Consider the following 24,832-nt stretch of genomic DNA (forward strand, 5'->3'; position numbering starts at 1 on the left):
TTTGTTGATAAAGAGGATCAGGAAGACTTTCCATGGTCATCTAAGAAAAAGGCTCATGTCTGATTTGTCATGGACATCTTATCGACTTGCAGAACGTTCAAGAGAGCAAGTCTAGCCCCCTTTATTCAATGGACACAGAAAGGCCCAGGAAAATCTTGGCCACATGCTCAGAGTTCGTGAGTGACAAGCAGAACTAGAAGCCTGCGCCCTCAGGCACAGCAGGTCTCCTGCTTTGAGGAAGGACTGCTCTCTTAAGGTTGTACTCTGAGGAAAGTAGGCAAGAGTTTCCCATGGGTGTATTCAGGGCAGGTCATTCGAGCGGCCTGTCTTATACCAGGAGATGATGCCTCTGTGGTATATCACTCATAAAATCACTAATGACAGTATGGACTTTAACGCCAAGATACTTACCCAAGGGTCAGTGATGACACAGAAACTAGGCTGGATATTCACACTGCCCTCTAGACCTTACCTTCATTTCCTCATTCTTTCCTGAATTTAGGAGGGCCCTCTGATGGTAACATTTATACTGGCTTAAGAAAAGCTTTGCCAAGATGGCACTCTTGGTGATAAATGGAATTGGCATTCCTGCTACATCTGATATTCATGGATGGTTTCTTTCATTCAGAAATGTTTATTGCATGCCTACTATGTGTCGTGTCTCTACAATGGGGATATGAGAGTTGACTAATACACAGATATAGATTTCTGTTCTCATAGACCTTACTCATTCTCTCATAGTAAGGAGGGGAAAACAACCTGAGTTTTCCAAAATGGAGGAAACCCATCTCCATCATCTTAGAACCCTATTCATACATTTTCTCATAAAGGTTTCTCTTCTGCACATTCCAGAGAAATAGATTTCTGTTCTCATAGAGTTTACTCATTCTTTCATAGTAAGGAGGGAAAAGCAACTTGATTGAGGTTTCTGAAATGGAGGAAACCCATCTCCATCATCTTAAAACTCTATTCATACATTTTCTCCTAAATATTTCTCTTCTGCACATTCCAGAGAAAATGCCCCAACTTACTGTTTTTCAAAACCATCTGCAAAAATTTTACCCATGGTGTTTTCAATGAAGTTACATTTTCTGTTTATCAACTAGCTATTAGTGTCAGGCATTGCATATATCTTGGTATGTAAATTAAATGCTCATTTAATTCTCAAAGAAATTCTCTAAGGTTGGTTGTATTGTAGCATTTCATACTTTATAGATGAGGCAACTGAGGCCAGGGAGGTTAAGTGACTTGCCTAGGGTCACATACAGTTAAGACTCAGAGCCAGGATTGAAACCTGGATGTCCTCGATTCTACCAGGACTCTGACCTTCGTGTCCCCTATCACTTTAGAATATATTGAGGGACTAATATTGGGACTTTCATCATATACTGACCTACTCTCCAATTAGGCCTTCATGAACATTGTTTATTTTAGTCCTTCATTTATTTGTTCAGTATAAAACTCTTGAAAGCTTCTATCCTGCTCTCTAGGAACGTGCAAATTGGCAGTTGACTGATACACAGATGACTCATAATAATACTGTGCACTCGAGGAATAAAATGTTTAAAAGGGCTCCTTAAATCCCATGCCCCCCAAGGCAGGCATGTGGTGCCTCTTGCACATTTCACAGGAGAGGAGACTCAGGCTCCGTCCCTCCAGAGTACCTTCTGCGTGCAGGCCAGCACAGGTCCTGGCGGGACAGAGGTGGGAAAGAAACCAGGCAGATCCTGCCTTCGCAGAGCTTCCTGTCAGGTGGGGAGTACGTAATCAATCAAATAATCACAAGTCATGGGTGATTGTGTGGCAAGGTCAGTGTGATGAAGTGAAAATATATGGACCTGTGACAGGGGTGCTGATCTCGTTGGGAAGCTGTATGAAGGCATTTTGGAAAAAATAACATTTGAACTCAGGTCTAGAGAGATTCTGATGAAGATTGGGAAGAGGTTTCTTGCCACGATGTGTAGAGTCCCTGCAGGATGATTTCTGGGCTGAGCCTAATCTTGGTGAATCCAGTAAACAGATTAGAGATGGCCACTGATGCCCACTGGAGGCACCTATTTTTCTATTCTAGATATCAGTGAGACACCTACCTAGCATATTCAGAGCTGATTTACACTGGCTGGCTGTGGGGGTATCGAAAACAGGGGTCAACAAACTAAGGTCAATCTGGTCAGCTCCCTGTTTTGTGAATAAAGTTTTATTGGCACACAGCCACACCCAGTTGTTTGCAAATCGTCTCTGGCAGCTTTCATATTGTAGTGACAGAATTCAGCAGTTGTGATAGAGACCATGTGATGCACAGAGCCGAACATACTTACTATCTGGCCCTTTTGCAGAAAATGTTTGCCTGACAGGAGAGAGGGAGACAGAGGATCTGAAGCAGGTTCTGTGCTGACAGCAGCGAACCCAATATAGGGCTCGAACTCACGACCGCGAGATGATGACCTGAGCCTAAGTCAGAGGCTCAACTGACAGGGCCACTCAAGTGCCCCTAAAATGATATTAGTAAAGGTAATAGTAAACTGTATGGTTATGGTTTCATATGTGACCTTTTATTTACTTCTTACGATGATAATGCTATGAGGTAGAATGTAATGTCATCTCCATTTTCCAGAAGGGCAAACTGAGAGGTTAGGTGACTTGTGGAGGTTTCTAAATTCCTTCATCAGGTAAGTTCCCAGAATGGGAACTTGAGGTGTCTTGATTCCAAAACACAGATGGCAAAAACGGCATGGCATCCTGCTGACAAGTGGAGGAACTGTATTAGAAACTAGTAACACAGGCAGTCTTAGAAAAAGGGTGTAGAATTCATTGAGGCATCCCCCAGTGAAGTAAAAGTCCATCTTTCAAGGCCCTGTTCAAAAGCTACCTCCTCCATGATGTCTTCCACTGTGTAGAGGAGAAAGGGACCTAGAGCTCATGCACCTGTGTAAGTGCCCACCAGGCCAGGCAGGTAAGATGAGGTGGAATGAGCCAGGTCTGGGAGAAAATATCGTGCTTGAGGGAAGCAGGGAGCACGTGGCTCCTTTGAATCGTGCCTCTCTCATCCTGCCGATCACTGCTGGGCAGGAATGTCATTTCATATTGCCAGATCTCTCCATTTTTCAAGAGAAGTGTCAGAAATCCAGATTTTCATGTAAGTTTAGTTGGCGGTTTGGTCCAACTTTCAAAAACACTGTGGGCCAAACAAAACATGTCTTCAGTCTAGACGTGTCCCCCGTTTCCCAGACTGCCACCTTGCACTCTCTAGAGCAAAGCTTTGGATTGTTACAGTTTTTAAACTTTTCTTGTATTTGGTCCATTTTCTGTAAATAAAGCAAAAGGAACCTACTGGTCCTAAAGGGGCAGCAAAGGAAAGACGAGGGGAAAGCCAGTAGACCAAGTCCTCACCAATCTCTCTAGCCAGAGTTCCAGGGTCTGGAGGGACGGAAGGACTGGTTGTGCCAGGACACCAGGGCTCTGTGTTGGCGCCCATAGTAAGTCCTAAGGGTGCAGGCACTGGCTGTGAAAAGAAGTGTGTGTGACTGGGAGCATGGCCACCAGTAGCCATGCTGAAAGTACCCCAGAGAAGGGAAGCTTGTGAGCAGGCCCTTGAAAATAACGAAGGCTTTCACAGAAAGAGATTTTTGAGGAGTGAGGGGGACAGAAGGGGACATCCTTGGTAGAAAAAGCTGTAGGCAGGTAGGAAGGGAGGACATAACAATATCAGATATGGTCTGAGCTGGGCAAGAGGGCAGGGGTTTAGTGGAAAATAAGGTAGACTGAGGCCAGACTTCAGGGGGTCTAGCAGATCAGACTTGACTGGAATCTGAAGGCAGTTCTGATTAATAATTTCACATGTGCATTTGATTTTTCTGGTTAGAATATAAACTCATAGTCTGGAAGCGTGAGAGAACCAAATGTGAATACTTACTTTGCCAGTTAGGCGCTGGGTGTCATCCGCTTAGTTAATCTCTCTGGGTCTCTGTTTCTTTATCTGTAAAATGGGTTCAACTTGCTGGACTGTGAATCTCAAATGAAATTTATGTGGGCACAGAGCACCAAACCATGGCCTGGCTTCTCCTAGGCCTTTTGCAGATGCTAGCTATCGACCCCACCCTTGCTGGCCAAGGGCCAAATCCTAACATTATTGTCTCAGTGAAGACTGTCATGGTGCTAGATTGTTAATAGCTTATTAATAGGTAACTTATTGGTTGAGCCGTTGGATGACTAACTATTGTATGAAAATGATAATTGAAAAAACTGTCAATTTGCATAGAGTTAAACTTCCTGGATTCCCATCTATCCTGAGACTTTTCTGTTTCGGTGCAGAGTTTTTGATCCATGTTTGAGGTTTCCAGTCAGATCTCCATTCTGTTCTGTACCATTTAGGTCTTAAAGGACCTTGAGGGGACATCTATTCCATCAGCCACAACAAAATAGGATGAGGCGGGAGAGTGATGGTGTCAAGAGACAAAATCTGCATTCTAGATGTTCCATACTGGTACGCCAACGGAAGTTCAAACCTGCTGCTTCTCAGGTTCCTCCCCCTCCACAATGCCACCTCCAGAAGACTAGTGTTGATCTACTGAATGTGCACAACTTTGAATTTATTTTAAGTACTCTCACTTTCCCTTCATTAAAAAAACAAAAAGCCTCTCCTATTTCCCATTCTTAACCACCTCCCTCCCAATTTAAAAATGTGTTTCACCTCCTAGATGCCTCCTCTCCCTCCTCCTCCTGTGGTGGTGGTGATAGCAAGTGTATTCTCACACACATCTTTAAAATGTGCAAGGCAAGGTTCTGTTAAAAAGCAAAAACACATCAGCAAAAGGATGCGAAGGGAAGGGAAGGGGGTCCCAGCCAAAATGGCTGGGGGATCTCAGACGAAGGATCTTCAAAATAGAGACTGCCTGCTGGGCCATTAAATCCTTTTGCTTTGGGTTAATCCCACAGTGTATATCAGATTACTAGAATTCAGATGGAAACCCTGATGTAGTACTCCGTCTCCTCACCAAATTATTCCAAAATCGAGTGTACATGGGTTATAAATACAGAAAATAATTGAATTCGGTGTGTCTTAAGTGAAATAATCTGTTCCATTCTGTTTCTTGTGAATATTCTCCATAATAGTCTAATTGTGTTTTGTGCTCCTGGGAGCTGAATGTGTGTTCAGCAACAATGCATTGGGTTGTAAAATACGCATCCCCAACTATCTGGGCAGGCAAAAAAGATTGAGTAAAAAGGCTGAAGATGTTTTTCCTAATGCAAATTGTATGAGTCACATAAATGGTAGTGTCTTTTAAAATTATCAACAGGCTCTGGGTTTTTGTCTTTACAGTTATAGGTCCTGTTTCTCACTCCACATTTTTGATGTTATAGATCAGTAATTCAATAGACAGCCAAGCAGGTGTTCAAATCATTCCTGACCCCCCGAATTCCTTAAATGACCCCTCTAAGCAGCAGAGCGAAAACATTCTCAGCATGTCAGAATATTGAGATTCTCAGTTGCCTTAATATTTTTTTGGCCTTAATTTTTTTCTGCCCTTTTTGTTTGTTTGTTTGTTTCTCTTTTTAAGCAAAGAGAAGCCACATCTTGGCCATGAGGATTGGAGGATTGTACGTCTACAGGACCTGCAGATTGTGCTTATAGGTGACAGAATTCTAACTGGTCAGCTGTGTCAAGGGCCTTTAAAAGATGAATCTAGAAAAGGTGGGAGAAGGAAAAGAGAGACAAGGCTTGGGCTTCTCTGGTAGCTAAGGATGTAATACAATACTGCTCTTGAAAAACAGTTCTATTTTTAAACAGAGGCCTTTTGACTGCAAATTTTTATTCGATTCAATTCACCCAGTATTTATTATTATACCCACAGTTCTGTGGGGGTGCTAACAAGACGAGTAATATCGGCCCTTCTCCCTCTACTTGCTTAGAGGAGATAAAACAAAGTTAGCAACTTACTTAGTAAGATTATCTTTTGCTTTGCCCCTTCCATCCAGAAAGGTATGCTCATATTGTTAAGTAGTTTTCTTAGAAATTTCTGTGGGTACCCCCCAAAAAGAAAAGATCTCTCGTATGGGCAGTTGTGTCAAGATTTAGGCAGTTGCATGAAGCCTTTTACTACTTCTTGGCAGAAATTAGTTTAATTTTCAGGCATAGTGAAAATTGGTATTTAAGCAGTTTGTTTCACTGACTGTATTTCATGATCACACAAAAATGCGTGAATGTATCCCATATTAAAGATTAGTGTGCCAGTTATCCATTGTTGTATAATAAGTTACCCCAAATTTTGTGTCTTCGAACATCATTTATTATATTTATTATTTAGCATTTCTGTAGATCAGGAGTCTGGGCGAGGCTCAGTTGGGTGCCTCTGGCTGGGGGTGGGGGGCGGAGGGAGAGGGTGGGCTTGGGGGGTGGTTCTCAAAGCTGTTGCAGATCCCGCCTGGGCTATACTCATCTCAGAGCTCACTGAGGTAAGACCTACTTCTGAGCTCACTCACTTGCATGTTGAGGCCTCAGGGCCTTGAGGGCTGTTGGCCTGAGGGCCTCATTCCTTGCTGGCAGTTGGCTGGGCCCCCCTCAGGTTCTTGCTGTGCCACATGGGCTTCTCCATGGACCAGTTCCCAACATGGCAGCTGACTTTCCTCTCAGTGGGCAAGTGGAACAGAGGCCACAGTCCTTTTGTAACCTAATCACAGAAATGATATGCATCACCTTTGCCTAATTCTGTTTGTCAGCTGATGTGCAGCCCACACTCTTGGGAAGAGGATTACTCAAGGGCATAAATCTGGGAGGTGGGCATCATTGGGAGCCAGATTAGCCATCAACGATGGAACCAGTCATTTTAGCATGAGGCTAGTCAATGAGGGTTGAAGGATATTCTTCTTACCCTGTCTAGCTCTTATTACGTATTCTTCCCGGGTGGCTCCTTCCAAACACCTCCTCGCTCTTCTGGGCATTTAATTATAGAAGGCATACATGGTAGACAGCAGATTGCTTTAATCTTTTAAAGATTTGTTAGTCTTAGAGCATGTCAACAAGCCATATTGGGTCTTTCTTAAACCTAACATCTTGATCAGTGAATTTGGAGAATTTTGCTGGAAAGGGCATTGTGTCTGGTGTGATGATAAGTCTGCAGAGGGAAGGGGAAGGAGGCCCCTATAGCTGGTATAATTAAACAGGCTCCTTACTGCCTAAGAAAATAGGTATGTTTCATGCACAGTGGTTGAGGAGGGGCATTAAATTAGGTTGGTATATGTCCATGTAAACACCCAAATGAGAGGGATTGTTGTCCCAGTTTGTGTCTCTAACGTGTGTCTACAGGAGATGAACATGTTCTAGCTACCCTTCAACCCTGTGCATATGTCAGAGACTTGCATCTTGTAAATTCTGTGGAAATCAGCTATTTCATGGGAAAACTTTCATGGAGGATGCAACTTTGTTTTCAACACAGTGTTCAAAACATACAAATGTAGGGGCTCCTGGGTGACTCAGTCTGTTAAGCATCAAACTCTTGATCTCAGCTCAGGTCTTGATCTCAAGGTCCTGAGCTCAAGCCCCGTGTTGGGCTCTGCACTGGGTGTGAAGCCTACTTAAAAAAAACAAAAACAAAAACAAAAAACAAAAATAAAAACAAAAAAACAGGGACACCTGGGTGGCTCAGTCAGTTGAGCATCAGACTCTTGATTTCTGCTCAAGTCATGATCATACGGTGCATGAGATTGAGCCCTACATTGGGCTCTGCACTGACAGCACAGAGCCTGCTTGGGATTCTCTCTCTCTCTCTCTCTCTCTCTCTGCCCTTTCCCCCACTCTCTGTCTCTGAAAATAAGTAAACATTTTTTAAAAACAAGAAAACCCATACATATGTAGGCATTAAAGTTTTGAGGAAAAGGTGGCATAAAGAAAATTTTGGTCAATTTTTAACAATGGAAATTGATTTATAATGCAGCTTCCATGCTAAACCTACTGGAAACTTGGAGAAAAGGAATCTGGATTCAAATTTAGAAGCATGCAACTGTGTTGTGTGTGTGTGTGTGTGTGTGTGTGTGTGTGTGTGTGTGTAACCTTTAGTTTGACATTTCACCATGTTCCCCCCAGTGCCTGTGTGTCCTCTGTTTTTTCTGCATGCAATGTCCTGGTTCTTCTCCCTCCTCCTCTCACCTCCTAACCTTGCTAGCTCCTTCTATTCCTTAGGGTCTCAGCAGAGAGAACTCCCCAACCACTCAATTTGAAATCATCCCCGGTTCCACACCTTGTCTTTCATTATTGCCTCTTCTAGGTTTTTTACTTCCTATTTTGTTTATTATCTAGCTCTTCTGCCCCACCCCTCTCTCTCTCACACACACACACGCATGCGCGTGCACACACACACACACACACACACACACACACACACCCCATACACACCATACACTACACACCATACTTAATCACTGTAGGCTCCAGGAAAGTAGGGTTTTCTCTGTGTTATTTCTGACTATAACCCCAATGCCTGACACATAGTTGGTGCTCATTAAATATTTGTTGAATGAATGAAAATGAATGAAATAACTTATGACAGTTTCTCAAGTAAATCACGTTTAGCTGAGGGCTATTGTTTACTGTCTACCCACCCCCAAAACTGGCATCCATGAGTCAGGGGCTTCTTCCCCAGCTGTTCTAGTACCCAGCACAGCTCAGCGTAGATGCGCAGAACACTGACAATGGAAGAATGCATGGATTCTCTGGCAAAGGACTAAAAAGGGAAGAACCTTCACTTCTTAGGTGAGAACAGGAGGCCCTGGGCACTGTGGGTTTCTGAAGGGCAGCACCAGTGTCTTCTTCCTCCTCATCTTTCCGTGGCTGGTACTCAGCCCAGTGCTTGGCACAGAGCAGAGTCAACACAGGTTAATTGGATCAGATTGAGTTGAGTTAGGGAAAAGCTCTAACAAAATTTCTCCTGACCATAACCCAGTGTGCTCAGCTTGTGAATACTCCCGTGAAGGCGGCAAGGATGGTTCCTTCTGTATTCCCTTCTGCAACTGTTTTGTCAGAATGCTCAAAGCATTCATTCATTCATTCATTCATTCATTCATTCATTCATTTATTCATGCATTCATTCACTTCCTCATTGCACTCAGGAGTGTGCTGGGTACCAGAAGTCATGGAAGACTATGCAGGTTTCAGAAAGCTTACCTTGAAGAAAACTCGGGCTTCATTCTCCGGTTTATACAACCTGCCTGAGGTGGCAAAGTAGTTGGAATCAGGCTGTTATAGTTGCTTGGCTCTGTCCTCTGTGCCGGCCTCCACACCACCGGCTTTGAACAGGAGGAGAAAGGTCACCCACTGTGGTTGCAAATTGGCTCTTGCATTAATCCTGGCTTATTCAAAAACACTCAATATTTTTCCAAACTGAGTTTAGAGCTTTTGATTGAAGCCTGAATCATTTACCACGGCAGAGCATATCACCAGTATAGGAAAAACTAGAACTTAAAAATACAAAGCCCCTTTAAGTAATCCAATATAAGATAATTACATTATTAAATAAAGCTGTGGGTCTCAAATTATTCCACTGCCATTGGACATGTAAGGATAATAATGTGAACTGTGCTAAGTGAACAGAGCAAAAAAAATGTTTAACAAGAGGGAACATGTCTAAATCATATGTTTATGTTTAAATAGAGGCTACACAAAACAGGAAGATTTACTTGGTTTCTACATTAAAGCATTCTAAATAGGCATAAGGCTCTTGGTGCTTCTCTGTGAAGACTGCTCTTCTCATTAATGACAGCAGTATATCAAGACTCAATGCCAGATCACCAAAACCCTGAAGAATTCAGACAGCTTCCACCGTGGTTTGCATATACCAACAGGGGCAAAGGGTTTTTTCTCTTCCTCCTATCAGGGTCTTTCTGAAGTATAGGCTCTGTTGAACTGTGTACCTGGGCAGGAGACAATGTGCCCGTAAAACTAGGTGGAAAAAGATCAGGAGATGTCAAAGGAATGGTCTGGAGTCATTTGGCATATTAGATCACCTGTGTTGGGTGGTAGTTGGGTTTGGGTTTATTGCTATTAGTTTTGCTTTTATAGAATGTTCTTCTAGGTAACTTACCTGAACTTTAACACTGGAATTGGGCTCATTTATCTCCTTTTGCTTGTGTTTTAATGGCCAGAGCTAAGAACATGAGTGCCAAGCTAGTTTTTATTATGGCAACCTGAAAGTAGTTAAAAAAATAGACTGTGGAGTAAACACCCTATCTATTTGGCCAAAGGAAAGGTGGCAGGCTCAACCCCTGACTTCACACATCTTCAGTGGATATCAGATACTTGCTTGTTTAGAGATGAAATATCTAGGACACTGGGATGCATCTTCTTGCTTTTCGTGTAAATGGTTTTTAATCTTAGGGAGGAAAAAAAAAAGCACATATGTGGTAAATCCAAAAGGAAAGAAGTGAAACTGAGAATTAATGAGATGATGTTTCTGGTGCTTTCTTTAGAGATGGGCTTCTGGTCAGGGAGCAGGCTGCAGCCTAACAAGTTTTAGATTAGTGTGTATTAAAAATGTATTTAGGAACATAAAATATTTAGGATTTTTGAATTACTTGTTTGATACGCAAATGCCTTTGGCTATACCATGAAGGATGGTCGCATTACATCTGACAAATCACACCTCAGAGCAGTCTTCTGTTTGCTTACTCCCTCTAATTGTGCCAGGATGGCTTTCCAAAGTTCACTGAGCCACAAGCTTCACCCAAATGTCTGGTGGGAAGGAGGGGGAGGTTGGAAGAGAAGGGGCTGGCTTGGGAAATTGGAACCCAATACACTAATGAGCCTCCATGGCAAATCCATTTCATCATGTTCAGGGAGTCAAACGAAACCTTAGCACATACTTGAGAAGATATCTTCATCACTCAGACAACAGAAAATTCTTTGCATTTTTAAATAGCACATGAATGGTAATTTCTGCCATCTTACTTTGGGGACAAGAACACAATACAAATCAAAAATTAAAATCCCTTTTGTTGCAAAATGACTTTAAATCCCACCCCCTTGACCTCCCAGGACACTGTTAGGGGTGAGTGCCCTTGTCCCAGGTGGGAGTAGCATGGATGGAGTATTACTACTGAAAGGGCTATGGGGACCAATTTGCCAGGGAGACAAGGGAGCTGCCAAATCTGGTTTCTGGTTCCACATCAGTTTTCTCATCTCTAAAATGGGCCTGGGAACACCTACCTCAGATAGTCTTTGCAGAGATTAGAAGAGAGTATGTCTGCTAAATTCATGGATTAGTGTCTGGACAAAGTAAAGCATTTTAGAGTGTTCTATTCCTCAAGGACTGAGGAGAATGACTTAGAATCCCAGACACTAGTAACTGCTTTTTACCCTAACTACCCCTTGGAGGTAGCCAGCCGTAGCCACAGGGGTATCATTGTTCCCAAAGAATTAAGAGGAGTGAGGAATACACAGGTGACATCTTAATACTGCTCGCTCTCACGCCCTCATTTTCAGTCACAGTGACACGATGTAATAATAGTAATAGCCATTATTTCTTGAATGCCTACTCTGTGTTGACCATTGTACTGTGATAACTTCAACATCCTTATGACCCAGTGAGGGGAGGGTTTTTTTTTTTAATCTTATTTTCCCCCACTTTTTAGGTTTTTTTTTGTTTTTGTTTTTGTTTTTAATGTAATCTGTATAACCAACGTGGGACTCGAATTCGTGACTCTGAGATCAAGGGTCACATGCTCCACTGACTGAGCCAACCAGGAGCCCCGCCCAGTTTTTCAGATGAGACCTTGGCAAGATGATGTCATGTCTCAAGCTTAATGTGGACATTCAACCTAGTACAGCTGCGTTTGAATCTGGGTCAGCCAGACTCAGAAGGCTGTGCTTTCTAAGTATCCCTTAGTTTCTCCCAACATGGAACATCCAGAGATGGTTTCCATTAAAATCCGTATTTTTTGTCTGCTTTAGGCACAGCACAGTCCTTGGTTCCTTGGGAAGTACAAGAGAAGTAGAAATTAAGCAAAGGTACCTGCCACTAAAAAGTTTCTGCGATGCAGGCATTGACTGTAGAGAATAGAATTCCATGATTCAGCATCAAATACTGGTGCCTAATAAAGATTTAACATTATGTCAGAGGTAATAAGAACAGTAATTCCCAGTTCAGGGACCAACTGAGTGTTGATATCATTTTATTTTGTCTACTCAGGACATTAAAAAACAACTGCTACCATCTATTGTCATCCTCATTTCTGAGGAAAAATGGATATTCTAACACCAGATGAAAGGAGGAGGGATATAGTATTAAGTGGAAAGAGTGTGCAGGGGCCCCTCTAGATCACCCCTGCTTCCTTTTCTCTGCTGTCTGCCCTGTGTCTTTTCCTGGTGTGACTCCAGTAATAGGGCTCCTGGGCCCTGTGGCTTCCATTGGGGTTCGGCCTTAGAGGTTCCCTGCCAGGACAGGGACAGGCGTGGGGGGGAGACATGTATTTACTCCCTGTTCTTATCCTGTGAGCTTCCTCCAGGCTGTAGGTGTCCTTCTAACAAGAGTCACTGCCACCAGGAGAAGGATCTGCTCTGATTTTGGTAATCATTCACTCCCACTTTGACCCTTTGGCCGAGACGTGATGATAATTGACCTGCCCTAAGCCCAAGTTCCTGTACGATCTCTCTCAAGGTTCCTTTACATCCCACCAACACCTTTGTCATTAGTCCCTTCCTAAAATCTTCCTTGGATCATCATTACACAAGTATTCTATCTATTTCCCACTGGGACCCTAACTGGTACAGAGATAGTCCTTGAAATCTAGCAAATTGAGCTTCATGAAACGCTGGCTGCATGGTCTTCATTTTTCTCATTTCATGGCTGGCCAGTGAAAACTTCATCTTGTCGACCCACAGTACCATTCTGTCCTGCCTGACTTTCTCGGACCTCTGACTGGCAACCACGTGCCTGTAGAGTGAAACCTTTTTACTCACCCTGTAGGTGTCCTGTTCATGGAGCACATTAATGCCTAACTGGGAGAGTGATCGGCCAGACGAGTAGGTGCCTAGAATGACAGTTATCTGAGCGGGGCTTGAAAGCATGAGAGTGGCCAACCCAGCCAGGCCCAGTGGTGGCACCTTCTGCCCCTTGCACACCATGGGCACACAGGCCTAGCACAATGGTTAGGGCACAAGCTGATGTGCTTGCACTGGTCTTTCTAAATGTTAACATTTAACAGTTTTTCTTCATTTTTAGCTTCTATCTAGTTGAAAATATCCCACTCTTGGGGAACCAGTTGGACTATTATTTTGGTTTCACGATTTATTTAGCTAACATCACCTGTTGGTATGCTTGCATTCCCGTTTATCGCATTTCAATTGCTACAATGAATATTTTAAAAATCTAGGATGTTTGGGGAAGATTGAGTTGAATATGCTGTGCTTTCTTGTTCTCATTCCATCCTCCCCCTGCCAACCCCTCTATATTACACTTATGTGTTCATAATCCTTTAAGCTTTATTAACATAGCTGAATATTGTTCTCCTAAGCAGTGATTGGTTATTGGTTACTTCATGGTGTTATAGGGAAGGTTGCATTCATTTTCTCTCTTCTGAGGAATGATATATTCATAAAGATAGAGGTTTCTCTGTGTGTGAGAGAGACGTAGAATTAGATAAGTGGCTTAGATAAGTTGGGAGTTCAAATCTCTCTCATGTCACAGCCTACAGGTAAATGGTTCAGGGCTAGTGTGGTGGTTGTGCTCCATGAGGTGGTCCAGAGACCCAACTCTGGGCAACTCCTTTCTGTCTTTTTCCCCTGAGAGATTTGTCCTCATGTGTATGGTCCAAAGGCATATCCGTTTCCCTTTAAGGGCATGACTTGGAAGTTGCACACACCACTAATACTCATTTTTTTTTTTTTTTTGGTCAGAACTTGGTCATATGGCTGCACCTGGCTATAAGGGAAGCAGGAAAATGATGTGTTTATTCTGTGCCCAGCAATTTAGCAGTTCATTACAAAAGAATGAAGGAGGAATAGATATTGGGGGAAAGCTAGCCACAGTTGGGGGATGTTAAATTTCCCTTGAGTCAGCTAAGATCTTTTCTTACAATAAGTCAAATGGGCTGTGGAGTTCCACTGAGCTTGAGCTCATTCTGAGACATCTAAATTGACAACATGGGGCTGGAATCTAGATGAATTTTTGGAACCAAACTGGAAAGTAGTCATAGGCTTAAAGGTAAATATTGGAATTCCCATGGAGAATATGCAGAGAAAGATCTAGACCCAGACTGCATCTAAGGATATATGTTTCCTACATTTTCCCAGTAGGGAGATGGAAAAAGGAAGAAGAAAAATTGAACAAAGCAAAGAAATGTATAGGTGGTAGGTGCTGGGTAGGTGTTCTTCCTGGATCCACTGAGTTTTTGTACATCTCGTGAGCAGAGCCACTGACTGTTCTGGACTGTCCTTTCAAGGATGCTCATGTAATGAACAGCCTTGGAAGACAGAGCTAGTGTCTTTCTCCAGAACAGAGGGCAGGCATAATCACTGCCCAGTATTAAAGATTTGGGTTCCCTCCGCTCAGGGTCCTACTCCTATAATGCACCCCACTGCCTGTGCAGGTATCATCTAGCTCTCTTGGCATCTCATTTTGGGAATTAGGTATTGAAGAAGCAACACAAACATGATCCTTTCACTGCAGCTATTGCTGTAAGCAATAAACCATTCTTTGTCTCCGACCAGGAGCCTTGTGTCCTCTGCCAGCATCTATGGAACTGTGGCAGGACAATTTGTAAGATTGAAAGTAGAGTAAAATCTTAGACTCTTCACAGTTCTTAATAAGAGGATGAGTTTCATCAAAGGTAGGGTTGTTCATTATCAAATGCCACTAAGAGGTCAAAGAAACCAAAGAATAAGAAAAGGTCTTGGTTTCACGATACAACACAATGGTTCCCAAAGTTTTTGGACTCAAGACCTTTTGCACTCAAATTACTGAGGACACCGAAGAGCTTTTGTTTATGTGGGTTATATCTATTGATATTTACTGCATTGTAAGTCAAAACTAGAAATAACTTAAAAATTCTTGGTAACTTATTGAAAACTAAAAATAAAATGACACCCATATGTAAAAAAACCCCCAAAAAACAACAACCCTGAATGTTAAGCTGAATCTCAAACTTTATTCAAGATTAAGTCAAAATGAATCATACTTCTATACAACTTTGGGGAGAAAACATAGAAGCTCTTTGTGACCCAGGATTAGGCAAAGAGTTCATAGGTGCAACAGCAAAGCCACGATTCAAATAAAACAGCTGATCGATTGGACTTAGCCAAAATTTAAAACTTTTGTTGAATACACTAAGAATGGAAAGACAGCTACAGAATGGGAGAAAATGTTTTCAAAACACATATCAGACAAAAGACCTGTATTCAGTAGATACAAGAATTCTCAAAACTCAATGGTCAGAAAATAAACAGCCCAATTTGAGAAATGAGCCTGAAGACTTCAACCCACACTTCACCAAAAAGGATATACGGATGAAAAATTAACACCTGAAAAGATGTTCAACATCATTAGTCATTAGGGAAATGAAAATTTAAAACATGATGAGAAGCCACTGCACTTATATTATGATAGCAATAATAAGTTAATTAACAAACCCAGTATCAAGGGCTGGCAAGGATGAGAAGCAACTGGAAATCTCATCCATTGCTGGTGGGAATGCAAAATGGTAAAGCCACTCTGGAAAATGGTTTGTACAAAATTAGATATACACTTACCCAGCAGTTCCTCTCCCAAGTATTTATTCTAGAGAATTGAAAATGCATGTTCACACACACACACACACACACACACACACACACACACACAAAACCATCTGGTTATAGCAGCTCTATTTGTAATTTACAAAGTTGAAAACAACCCAGTGTCCCTCAATGGGCGAATGGATGAATAATTTTGGGACACATCCATATCATGAGATACTACTCAGCAGTGAAAAGGAACAAGCTATTGATACATACAGCAACATGGATGGATCTCAGAGGAATTATCCTGAGTGAAAGAAGTAATCTCAAAAGATTTCAGATGGTATGATTCAATTTATATGACATTTGGAAAAGAGAAAAAAGATAGCGAGAAAGATCAGTGGTTGCCATGTGGTAAAAGTCATAGAACTATACATCAAAACAGGAAATTTTACTGTAAGCTAATTTAAAAAATAAGAACAGCAATATAAACCCATTATATGTATTTGCCACATTTTTATGGACATTAACCATATTTTCAAAAACAAAAAAAAACAGTGGCATTGTTTTACATTTTTATAAGCTCTTTACTGTCTAGCTTAACGGAGACAGCTGGATTCTCATATCTGCTTCTGTATTTACTCTCTTGCCTTACCGTATGTCATATAGTCTCTGGAAAACCCCACTATACACTTCAAAGAGAATAAGACTGCAAAAAGCAAGTAATGTCTTAGTATTATTATGATCTTTGTTTTGATTCTATGGACTACCTGAAATAGTCTGGGGGATTACCCAGGGTTCCTGGACTACAGTTTGAAAACCACTGACACAATACACTGTCCCAAATTTCAGTAATTTTCATGCATCTTGACTTTTTTTTTTTTTGGCTGTACCCACATGTCCTGTGTTTACTTAATGGTTTTGTTCAAATTGACCTATTTTTTAACTTAAATTTATTTAAAGAGGAAACATTCTAAATCTCCTGTAAATGGAAAACCAGTACCACTTTCCCATAAATGAAAAGTAACCACAAAAATAAATAAGCAATGAGTAACATATATATATATATGTGTGTGTATATATATATATATATGTGTATATATATACGTATATATATATGTATATATATACGTATATATATATGTATATATATATGTATATGTATATATATATGTATATGTATATATATATGTATATGTAAAGTTTACCTGTGAGCCATCTAAACTCATCTCTGCAAGGACTCAGGACAATGAAAATGGGAGTTAATACTGACGTACCACTCATTTATGTTAGCCCATTTAATCCTCAAAATTACCATAAGAGGTAAATAGTATTATTATCCTTTTTTTCTACATACATACAAAATCTTGAAGCACGGGGAGGTTAAAGAAGTTTCTCAGTGTTCCATGGTGAATAAATTGCAGACCTGGGATTTAAACCCAGGCCGAAGGCTCCTGAGTCCAGGATGAATACTCTGTGGGCAGATAGGAAACCTGGGTTTTTGTCTAAGTTCTATTGGAAGTTGGTATGAGGATATGTCATAAAATGAAGGAGGTGGAATAAATCAGGGTGTGCAAGTTTAAATGTTGATTGGCTGTCCGGGCGGCCAGGCAGGTAAGGCAACAGGGAGTGACGGGGTCACTGGTCAACTCGAGATCTCGAATCTTATCTAAAGAAAGCAACCACTTCCAACTGTTTGGGGGAACGTTTTTGTTTGTTTGTTTTGGCAGAGATATCATTTTATTTTACTATTTCATTTCATTTTATGAAAAGATGGACGTCTGGATACCTTGTGCAAAGTTTTCCGATGTGCAGAGGCCGGCAATGCACAGGCAGGCTAATTCATGACTAGATCCTTTCCTCTGACATAGAGGATTCTGTGATTCAAAAAGCTGTTTTTTATACAGTCGTAGACACAAAATCCAAATTACAGAAACAAGCCGTTTAAAACAATGATGAAAGGGGATATGGGCTCCGATAGCGTCTCAACACAGCCTACATAAATATTGATCGGGAACTGGGTTAATTGAAAAGCCAAGGTACATTAATAGAATAACAAAGTGTATTTCTTTGTGTTTCTTTTGTGTTGTATTAGAGTAAATCAGCAATATTTATCCAGTGCTAATTCTCGGTTTGCAAAGAGCTAATGTAATCATGAGATGAGCTTATTGAAATTCTTTTCTTAGACATAGAGGCTTGCCCGAGAACGGCGTGTATTAAGAACTTTAGTCAAAGCTTGCTCAGAATAGTAAATACGAACATGTGATTTATGCCATTGTGTGTACAAAGCAATGTTTCCTGAGACATTTTCTATATATATGTTAGCTGTTTTGTTTTTTGGGCTGGTCTGCTGCTTCCCCCTCCTCCGCTTATCAGATTTCCTTCTAAATCCTGGCATTTGACAATGTTGCAGGGCCAGTTTCTCTGTGAATCCACAGTAAAACATACTGGTGGTTTCACAATTAATCCAAACTTGGGTTTATGGCTTATGTGTGTTTATGTGAATTCCTGCATTTGTTTTTATATATGTGTGTATATTCATAAAGTCTGTTTCTGAGAGAGAGAAAAGGAGGGAGAATAAAATCTATAGACTGAATCTTGAAAGATGGGTTTATTCATCAATGACATCATAAGGATTGTATTTTCTCTTGGTTAATAAACTGTTTGTTTGGCGGGCGTTGTAAGCCAGCCAGCGCTAGTCATGCCATTTCTTGGAAAAGATCTGAAGCAACTGGTAATTGACATGATAATCATTTGATCATAGCGCTATTTGAAAATAACACTCATCTCCAAACTTGTCTCTTCTAAGGAACCATATTTGGTAACATTGTTGCCAAATTCCATCTTTGCCAATGTTGAGTCTTCTATACCATGATACTTAATTATTTTCAGTATATTCTAAACTTGATTTCTGGTGTGCCCTGTCCAGAAGCTGTTCCCATATGCTTTGAAACAATATCCAGCCTGAATTTTCATTCTGACATTTAATAATCACCATGTAATAGCTATAAAATGCGTGACAACTACAGATCTTTTATTTCAAGAGGATGGTGTAGTGAATCTGAGTGAAATCATCTATTGAAATGGTACTTTGTAATATGCCCCATTGTTTATAAAGTACTGAATTTTTTTTTTCAGGAGCAAAGGATAAAAACAGTTTCCACTTTGGGTCCCATTCAGGGGAAGTTCATATTTAATCATGATAAGAGAAAGGACTCCATTACGAAAGTTTTACTTTTCATTTTTGATAGAGTATTTATTTTGCTGCTGCCTAACAAACTTTGTTCTCAGAAGCAGCTTGGAACTGGATGAGGAAAGGTGAAATTTTAGACCCTACCTTAAAACATTTTTAAAAATGAAATCCAGGGCTTCTCATTGTGTGAAGCTTATCTTAATAAACCCTTTTTTGTTTGCTTTGGAGTAACGTGTGCAGTACTCTGTGTGTGTGTGTGTGTGTGTGTGTGTGTGTGTGTGTGGAGGTGGGGGGCGGGAAGGAGGAAAGAGTCATGTTTAACAGCAAAATTAGCCAAAATCACTTGTGAATTCCTTTTGTTTAATAGCTTAGAGACATCTTCCTGTTGTTGTTTGTCAAAAATATTTCTAAGATTTTGTAAGCTTAGGGGTTTTCACAGCTAAGCTTTTCTTCAGAAATGTGAAGTAAAAGAAATGAAAGAAGTCAGTTCAAGTTGAAATGTCAAATGCTTCAAATAATTTAACTTAAAACCCAGTGAGATGATCTTCTTAAGCTTTTTCCAAGGAATCTTTGGGTAGGAGAGGCCTTCCTTTGCTCCATGGATGGATCTCTATTAAATATCTTGCTAGATTAATTCTGAGTCAGAAAAGTTGGTTGTTTCCTGGAAGCAATTAGGGATGCTTAAAATTCAAATTTATGATCCATAGGAGAAACTTAAGTTTCAACTACTTTTCTTAGATTCAAAGGCTTTCTCCTCACTCACCCTCTCTCTTCTTACCCCATATGTATGAAAAGAAAAAAAATCAGTTCATTTCTCAACTTACAAAGTTTTTAAGAAACATGAGAATGTGTAAGTTTCTTTCAGTGGGAAGCACATAACATTTATGAAGTATTTCTTTTGGGATTACATCACAGTTTTATTTAATTTTTAGGACAAAAGTTAAATTCAATATTTGTGTATAAGCCAAGGGAAAATGTACCATAAACATAGGAATTTGGGGGTGAGTCAGAGTTCCAAGAATCCCAGATTTACTTAGACCATTTATATAGAGACAGGCTAACCATTAGTCACCTAGTTCTCGCTTTTTACTTTTGCAATTAACTGCACCTAAAAATTAGCTTTCACCTGAGTGGTCAGATAGGCAGCATGGGCTTTGGCAGCTAGCATTAAAAATAGCTATCAGAATTACTGCTCTAATCATATAACAAATATATCTTATAAATTATTTTTCAACTAGACAGCTAGCAGTGAAAACCCATTGAAATGAAGCGAGCTATTAAAGATACTCTGTCACCAAAAAACACATTGTTTGCTCGTGTAGGGCTAAACTACTCAAACGGTATTTCAGATGGACTTTGTTGAAAATTTATCATTTGCCTCTCAACCACCAATAATAGTTTTGTTCTCCCCTGACCACCTCTTGTAGGATGAAGTCATTGCTGTTTCCGAAAAGGTAATCGTGAAGCTTGAAGACCTGGTCAAGTGGGTACATTCCGATTTCTCCAAGTGGAGGTGTGGCCTCCAGGCTGGGTCGGTGAAAACCGAGGCCTTGGGAAGGAATGGACAGAAAGAAGCCCTGCTCAAGTACAGGCAGTCAACCCTCAACAGTGGGCTCAACTTCAAAGACGTTCTCAAGGAAAAGGCTGACCTTGGTAAATAGAATTTGTACTTCCAAATCTAACGTGTGGGCGGATACAGTAACCTACTTTTTTTTTTTTTTCTGGTCATAGGCTTTTCTGGAAATCCTGCCATATATATAATTTTACATATAAAATTTCTTTAACCTCAAAGGGTCCTCGGAACACCTTATGGGCACGTAGTCCGGGTGTGTAAGGGGTGGGTGTTACCTGCCGGATCGCAGGGCCTTCTTGGCGTGGAGCCCTGTGCTAGAACCTGGGGGATAGCACACATGACCTCAGGCAGCTTCCACGTGGTGCCAAGGCGTGAGACTTAACTAGGACACCTGAAATAGAACTAGTGAAGAGTTTAAATATTTGTTCTAAGTAGATAGTATGACATCTATTAATACCATGTTAGAATTTCATGTTTTCGTGTTGGGTGGAAAACGAAGTGAGGAAGAGAGGCGAGTGACTTCATGTGGAGAAGGAGAGCAGTGTCAATGCGGGGAAGCCACTGGTTGGCGATTCATGGCGTAGGTTTCCCTGGGCTTTTAGCATTCGGAGATCACCATGAACGTATTTTTTTCTTTCCTTCCCTCCCTTATTCCACTATGAGTTTAAAGGAGAACTTGAGATTTGGAGTAGTTATTCTAATTAGTGTTCGAATCCTGACTCTCCTGCTTATTAGCCGTGTTTTCTGGGCAATTTGTTTAACCTCCTAGCCTCCGTTTCCCTATGTGAAAAATATGAGAACTTTATAGGGTCACTGAGATGTAAGATACGAAGGGTTTCACACCGTGATGACTGGTATATAGGAGGGGCTCCATAATTAATTCTATTGCTTTTTCTGAACAGTTTCTTCTCCAGTGCCTTTTTGTGCCCTTTTCTTGTGTTTTGTTTTGTTTTGTTTTGTTTTGTTTCCCTCTTGTTTGTACGTCCCTCTGGCATTCAGTGACTTACTCTTCTAACATTGCTCAAGACCAAAGTTGTTGACCTCTGATTTAGACTCGTTATTTCCTCTTTAGGCAAAGAGGAACTTCACTTTTAACATATTAAGGCATCTTTTTCTTTCATTCTGGCACAATACTGATTTTCATAGCCCTATTTTATGCCTTAATGTGACAACTTCCTGTTTTTTTTTTTTTTTTAACCTAGGATTTAACTATTAGGACAAACCTAGACGATTTATTTAATTGGCATAAAGAGACTACATAACAACAGTAACTGTCTTTCATGGGATTCTGATTTGTGATGAGCTGTACTGTGCTTTGGGACTCATATTAATATTTTCTTGCAGTTTGAGTCAATGACCAACAGTTTCCTGTCATCTTTTGGTAGATGTCAGGCGGTAATATTTTGGACATGGCGGCCTGTCATGTGTACATTTAGAGAAAATTATTTAATCTGGTGGTTTTATTTTAAAGCCAATAAATTGATTTCTTACTTAAACTTCCTATATATTCTGTTACACGTCCCAATTTTATGAACACACAAATGACCAGTCTTCTAACCTATGCTAATGCTGAATAATAATACATCTGTTGTATTCTTTTCCTAATGTATGATCTAAGTTGCATTGCTATTGTCTTATGTTTTCCTTAACATTAAAATGTTTCTTTTGTTCGTTTGATTTTTTTTTTTTTTTTAGTTATGGAATATACTGTTACTAATAAAAAACTAAACAGGAAACCCACAGGGGACAAAAGGATGTGTAGATGGTTAAGCTTCTTGTTGCACATATAAACAAGAGTATTTATAGTGGAACTGCTTTCTGTTTAAAATTGATAGTTTATTAATGAATATGAAAAGAAACTCAATCTCTTAATTCTAACAAAAGATTTAGAGGGTTTGATCTTAGTGAATTCTAAAAAATGTCCATGACCTATTTTTTTAATAACTGATTTCAGAAGAAATTGATTTATGGTGAATATTCAAATTACTTAGTGTTTTTTTAACTCTAGCTGTTCATTAGACTCACCAGGGGAATTTTGAAAATAATACTGATTGCTAAGTCCAGCTTCCCCAAATTCTTCATTCAGTGAGATTGAGACAAGGCCAAGGAATGTGTACTGATAAAAGACTTTCTAGGTGATTCTAATTTTTTTTTTTTTTTTTTTTTTTTGGTCTCATTTGGGAACAGCACTACAATTAGTGCTGAAGAAGGGAAAATAATCAACAGGAGATTTGATTGGGAGGCTCTCCTCTGGTGAACAAGAAACACCATGTACTTTTCCTTACTTTGTTTTTTAATGTAAAATACCCCTTTAAGGATAGAATTTGGGGCCTTGAAATTCTACTCAGTTGGTATGAACTGTGGGGAATTTGAGACAAATAGCTTTTGTAATTGGAATGCACACTGTGTTGTAATAATGTGGAAAGAGAAACAAAAACTTTCCTTAATGTAATGAGTTTCCATTATCTGCCTGATCTAAGGTTTACAAGTCTACATTGTTAGGATTTATATTGGGGAGATAGGGGGTGTCATTTGCTGTACGCATTCCTGTCCCAGCAACTTTCTCTTCAACCTCTTCCTTTCTCTGTCTGCAACATCAAAATATTTGTTGTCTGTACTTTTCTTTCTGCACAGTGGTTTTCTTATCTCTCTTTCTCTTGGCCACACTGAAACCACTTCCAATACCACATTGTTAATGGAAGTTCACACACTTATTAGGTTTTTCCTTCTGTAGAACACTTCCAACTCCTCATTGTTCTTACCAAAGAAAGAAGATGAACTCTGAGATTACTTAAGACCCCCCCCCCTTTTTTTTTCTGGTGGAAGTAAGCAAAGAATGGAAAGATCTCACCTTTCTGTGGCTAAAATAAAACTCCAGTACGTTATTTTTTTAACTGAAGTATTTCATCACGTTAAAACATCAATAACAACATACTAATTAGGTTGACTCTTAAAGAAGGGATTCTACCATCTAAAAGCTAATTAAGGAACTCTTCTTGCTCAACGTTTAGGTAGAATAAGCTCCCTTTAATCCCAGTTTGTGTCACTTCCTGTCCCTCTCTGAATAGTAAAAAAAACAAGAATGTTCTCACAAATGTGTGTCTGCCAACAAATTAATACTCCACAAAGAGAAACTCTGCCCCAAATGGCAGCTTCCAATAACTGCTCTGATTCAAACCACAGCTCTTATTTTTTTTTTATCCCCTTCCCCTTTAAGGACAATATTTGCGGATATCATGTTTGCTTTTTACAAAATCTCTGCAGTTTTCGTTTAAGATTCTAAATGGCTGGTGATAACATGACACATCTAGGTAGTGGGAAAGACAACAATCTTCAAAAACACTCCTGAGATGTGTTGCAGCGCCTTTGTCCCCTTCCCTCCTCTTTGTCCTTTTCAAAGAAAGAAAGTTCAGTATGAAACCAATTCAAATTATGACTTTACTCAGTGAGATGTTTTACCTTCTGTCAGTTTCATACTGAAGTTTATAGAAAAAGAAAAAAAAGAAGAAAGAACTGTGTTAAAATAGAAGGGTTAAGGAATGTATTATTCATAAGCATAACGAACACAGGAACCTGTTTTTCCAGAAGAATCGGGTTGATTAAATCATTCACTACACAAGCTTCTAGTTATTTATTTTTGTCTTTAGAATTACAGTACTTAGCTTTTGTAATAAAGTGGACTTGATACCCATATTTGGTATGGCAGTTGGAAGTAGTCAAATGAAGAATTATTTCATTTTACGAAATTTTTAGCAACTAAGGAATATAAACACTATCAGTTAAACATAGCAAACTTGCATTTTTTATTCCTTGGGCTATAGTTTGAAAAAAAATCAAATTATTTTATATAACACTGCTTCTTACAGAGTTCCTTTAAGTGAAGTATGAAAGCTGCAGAGTAAGCTTTATTGGCCTATAAATATGTCATTATAGTTGGACTACATTTATATGCTTTGGATTGTTGTTTAAGCCAAGAAAATATGTCTCTACAGGTTGACTTTTTATTGAAACCCTTTGAGGCATACAACAGAATGTATTTTAGGCCAAGGTTATTAAAACAGCATTTTTATTTTTTTGCAGCAGACTCATTGTCAATTATGCTGCCACAAACTGTCTGTGGATGGGCAGTTATAAATGGTTTCATCTCCAAATGTGTCTCTAGAAAAAGAAAGAAAAGAGAAGCATCTGAGCTGAAATTGAGAAGAGAGACCAAAGGATGTGGGTGTGGGTACAGCTGAATTTAATGATGGGGGTTCCCTCGGTTCAATTTCTGTTTCTAAAGGCCCATTAGATTGAGAAAGTGTGGCTTCCCCTGTCCCTTCTGGTCCTTGGATTTTACTGTACTCTGGGGAATAAACAGCATGGT

At 40.1% G+C, this 24,832-nt stretch overlaps 1 protein-coding gene across 9 annotated transcripts in view; it reads left to right on the forward strand.

Moving 5' to 3' along the window:
• The window catches only part of ARID5B (AT-rich interaction domain 5B), a 217,195-nt gene that overhangs the window by 11,114 nt on the left and 181,249 nt on the right, over nt 1–24,832 (forward strand). For all 9 annotated transcript variants that reach the window (XR_006209362.1, XR_006209364.1, XR_006209363.1 and 6 more), the window contains exon 3: nt 20,321–20,546. Coding sequence is in view for 3 of the 9 variants with exons in the window: in XM_042961048.1 (XP_042816982.1) it covers nt 20,321–20,546 (226 nt within the window). In the remaining 6 variants the exon portion in view is untranslated. The remainder of the gene's footprint in view (nt 1–20,320; nt 20,547–24,832) is intronic.

The sequence above is a fragment of the Panthera tigris genome, chromosome D2 (genome assembly GCF_018350195.1).
Source record: "Panthera tigris isolate Pti1 chromosome D2, P.tigris_Pti1_mat1.1, whole genome shotgun sequence".
NCBI lineage: Eukaryota > Metazoa > Chordata > Mammalia > Carnivora > Felidae > Panthera > Panthera tigris.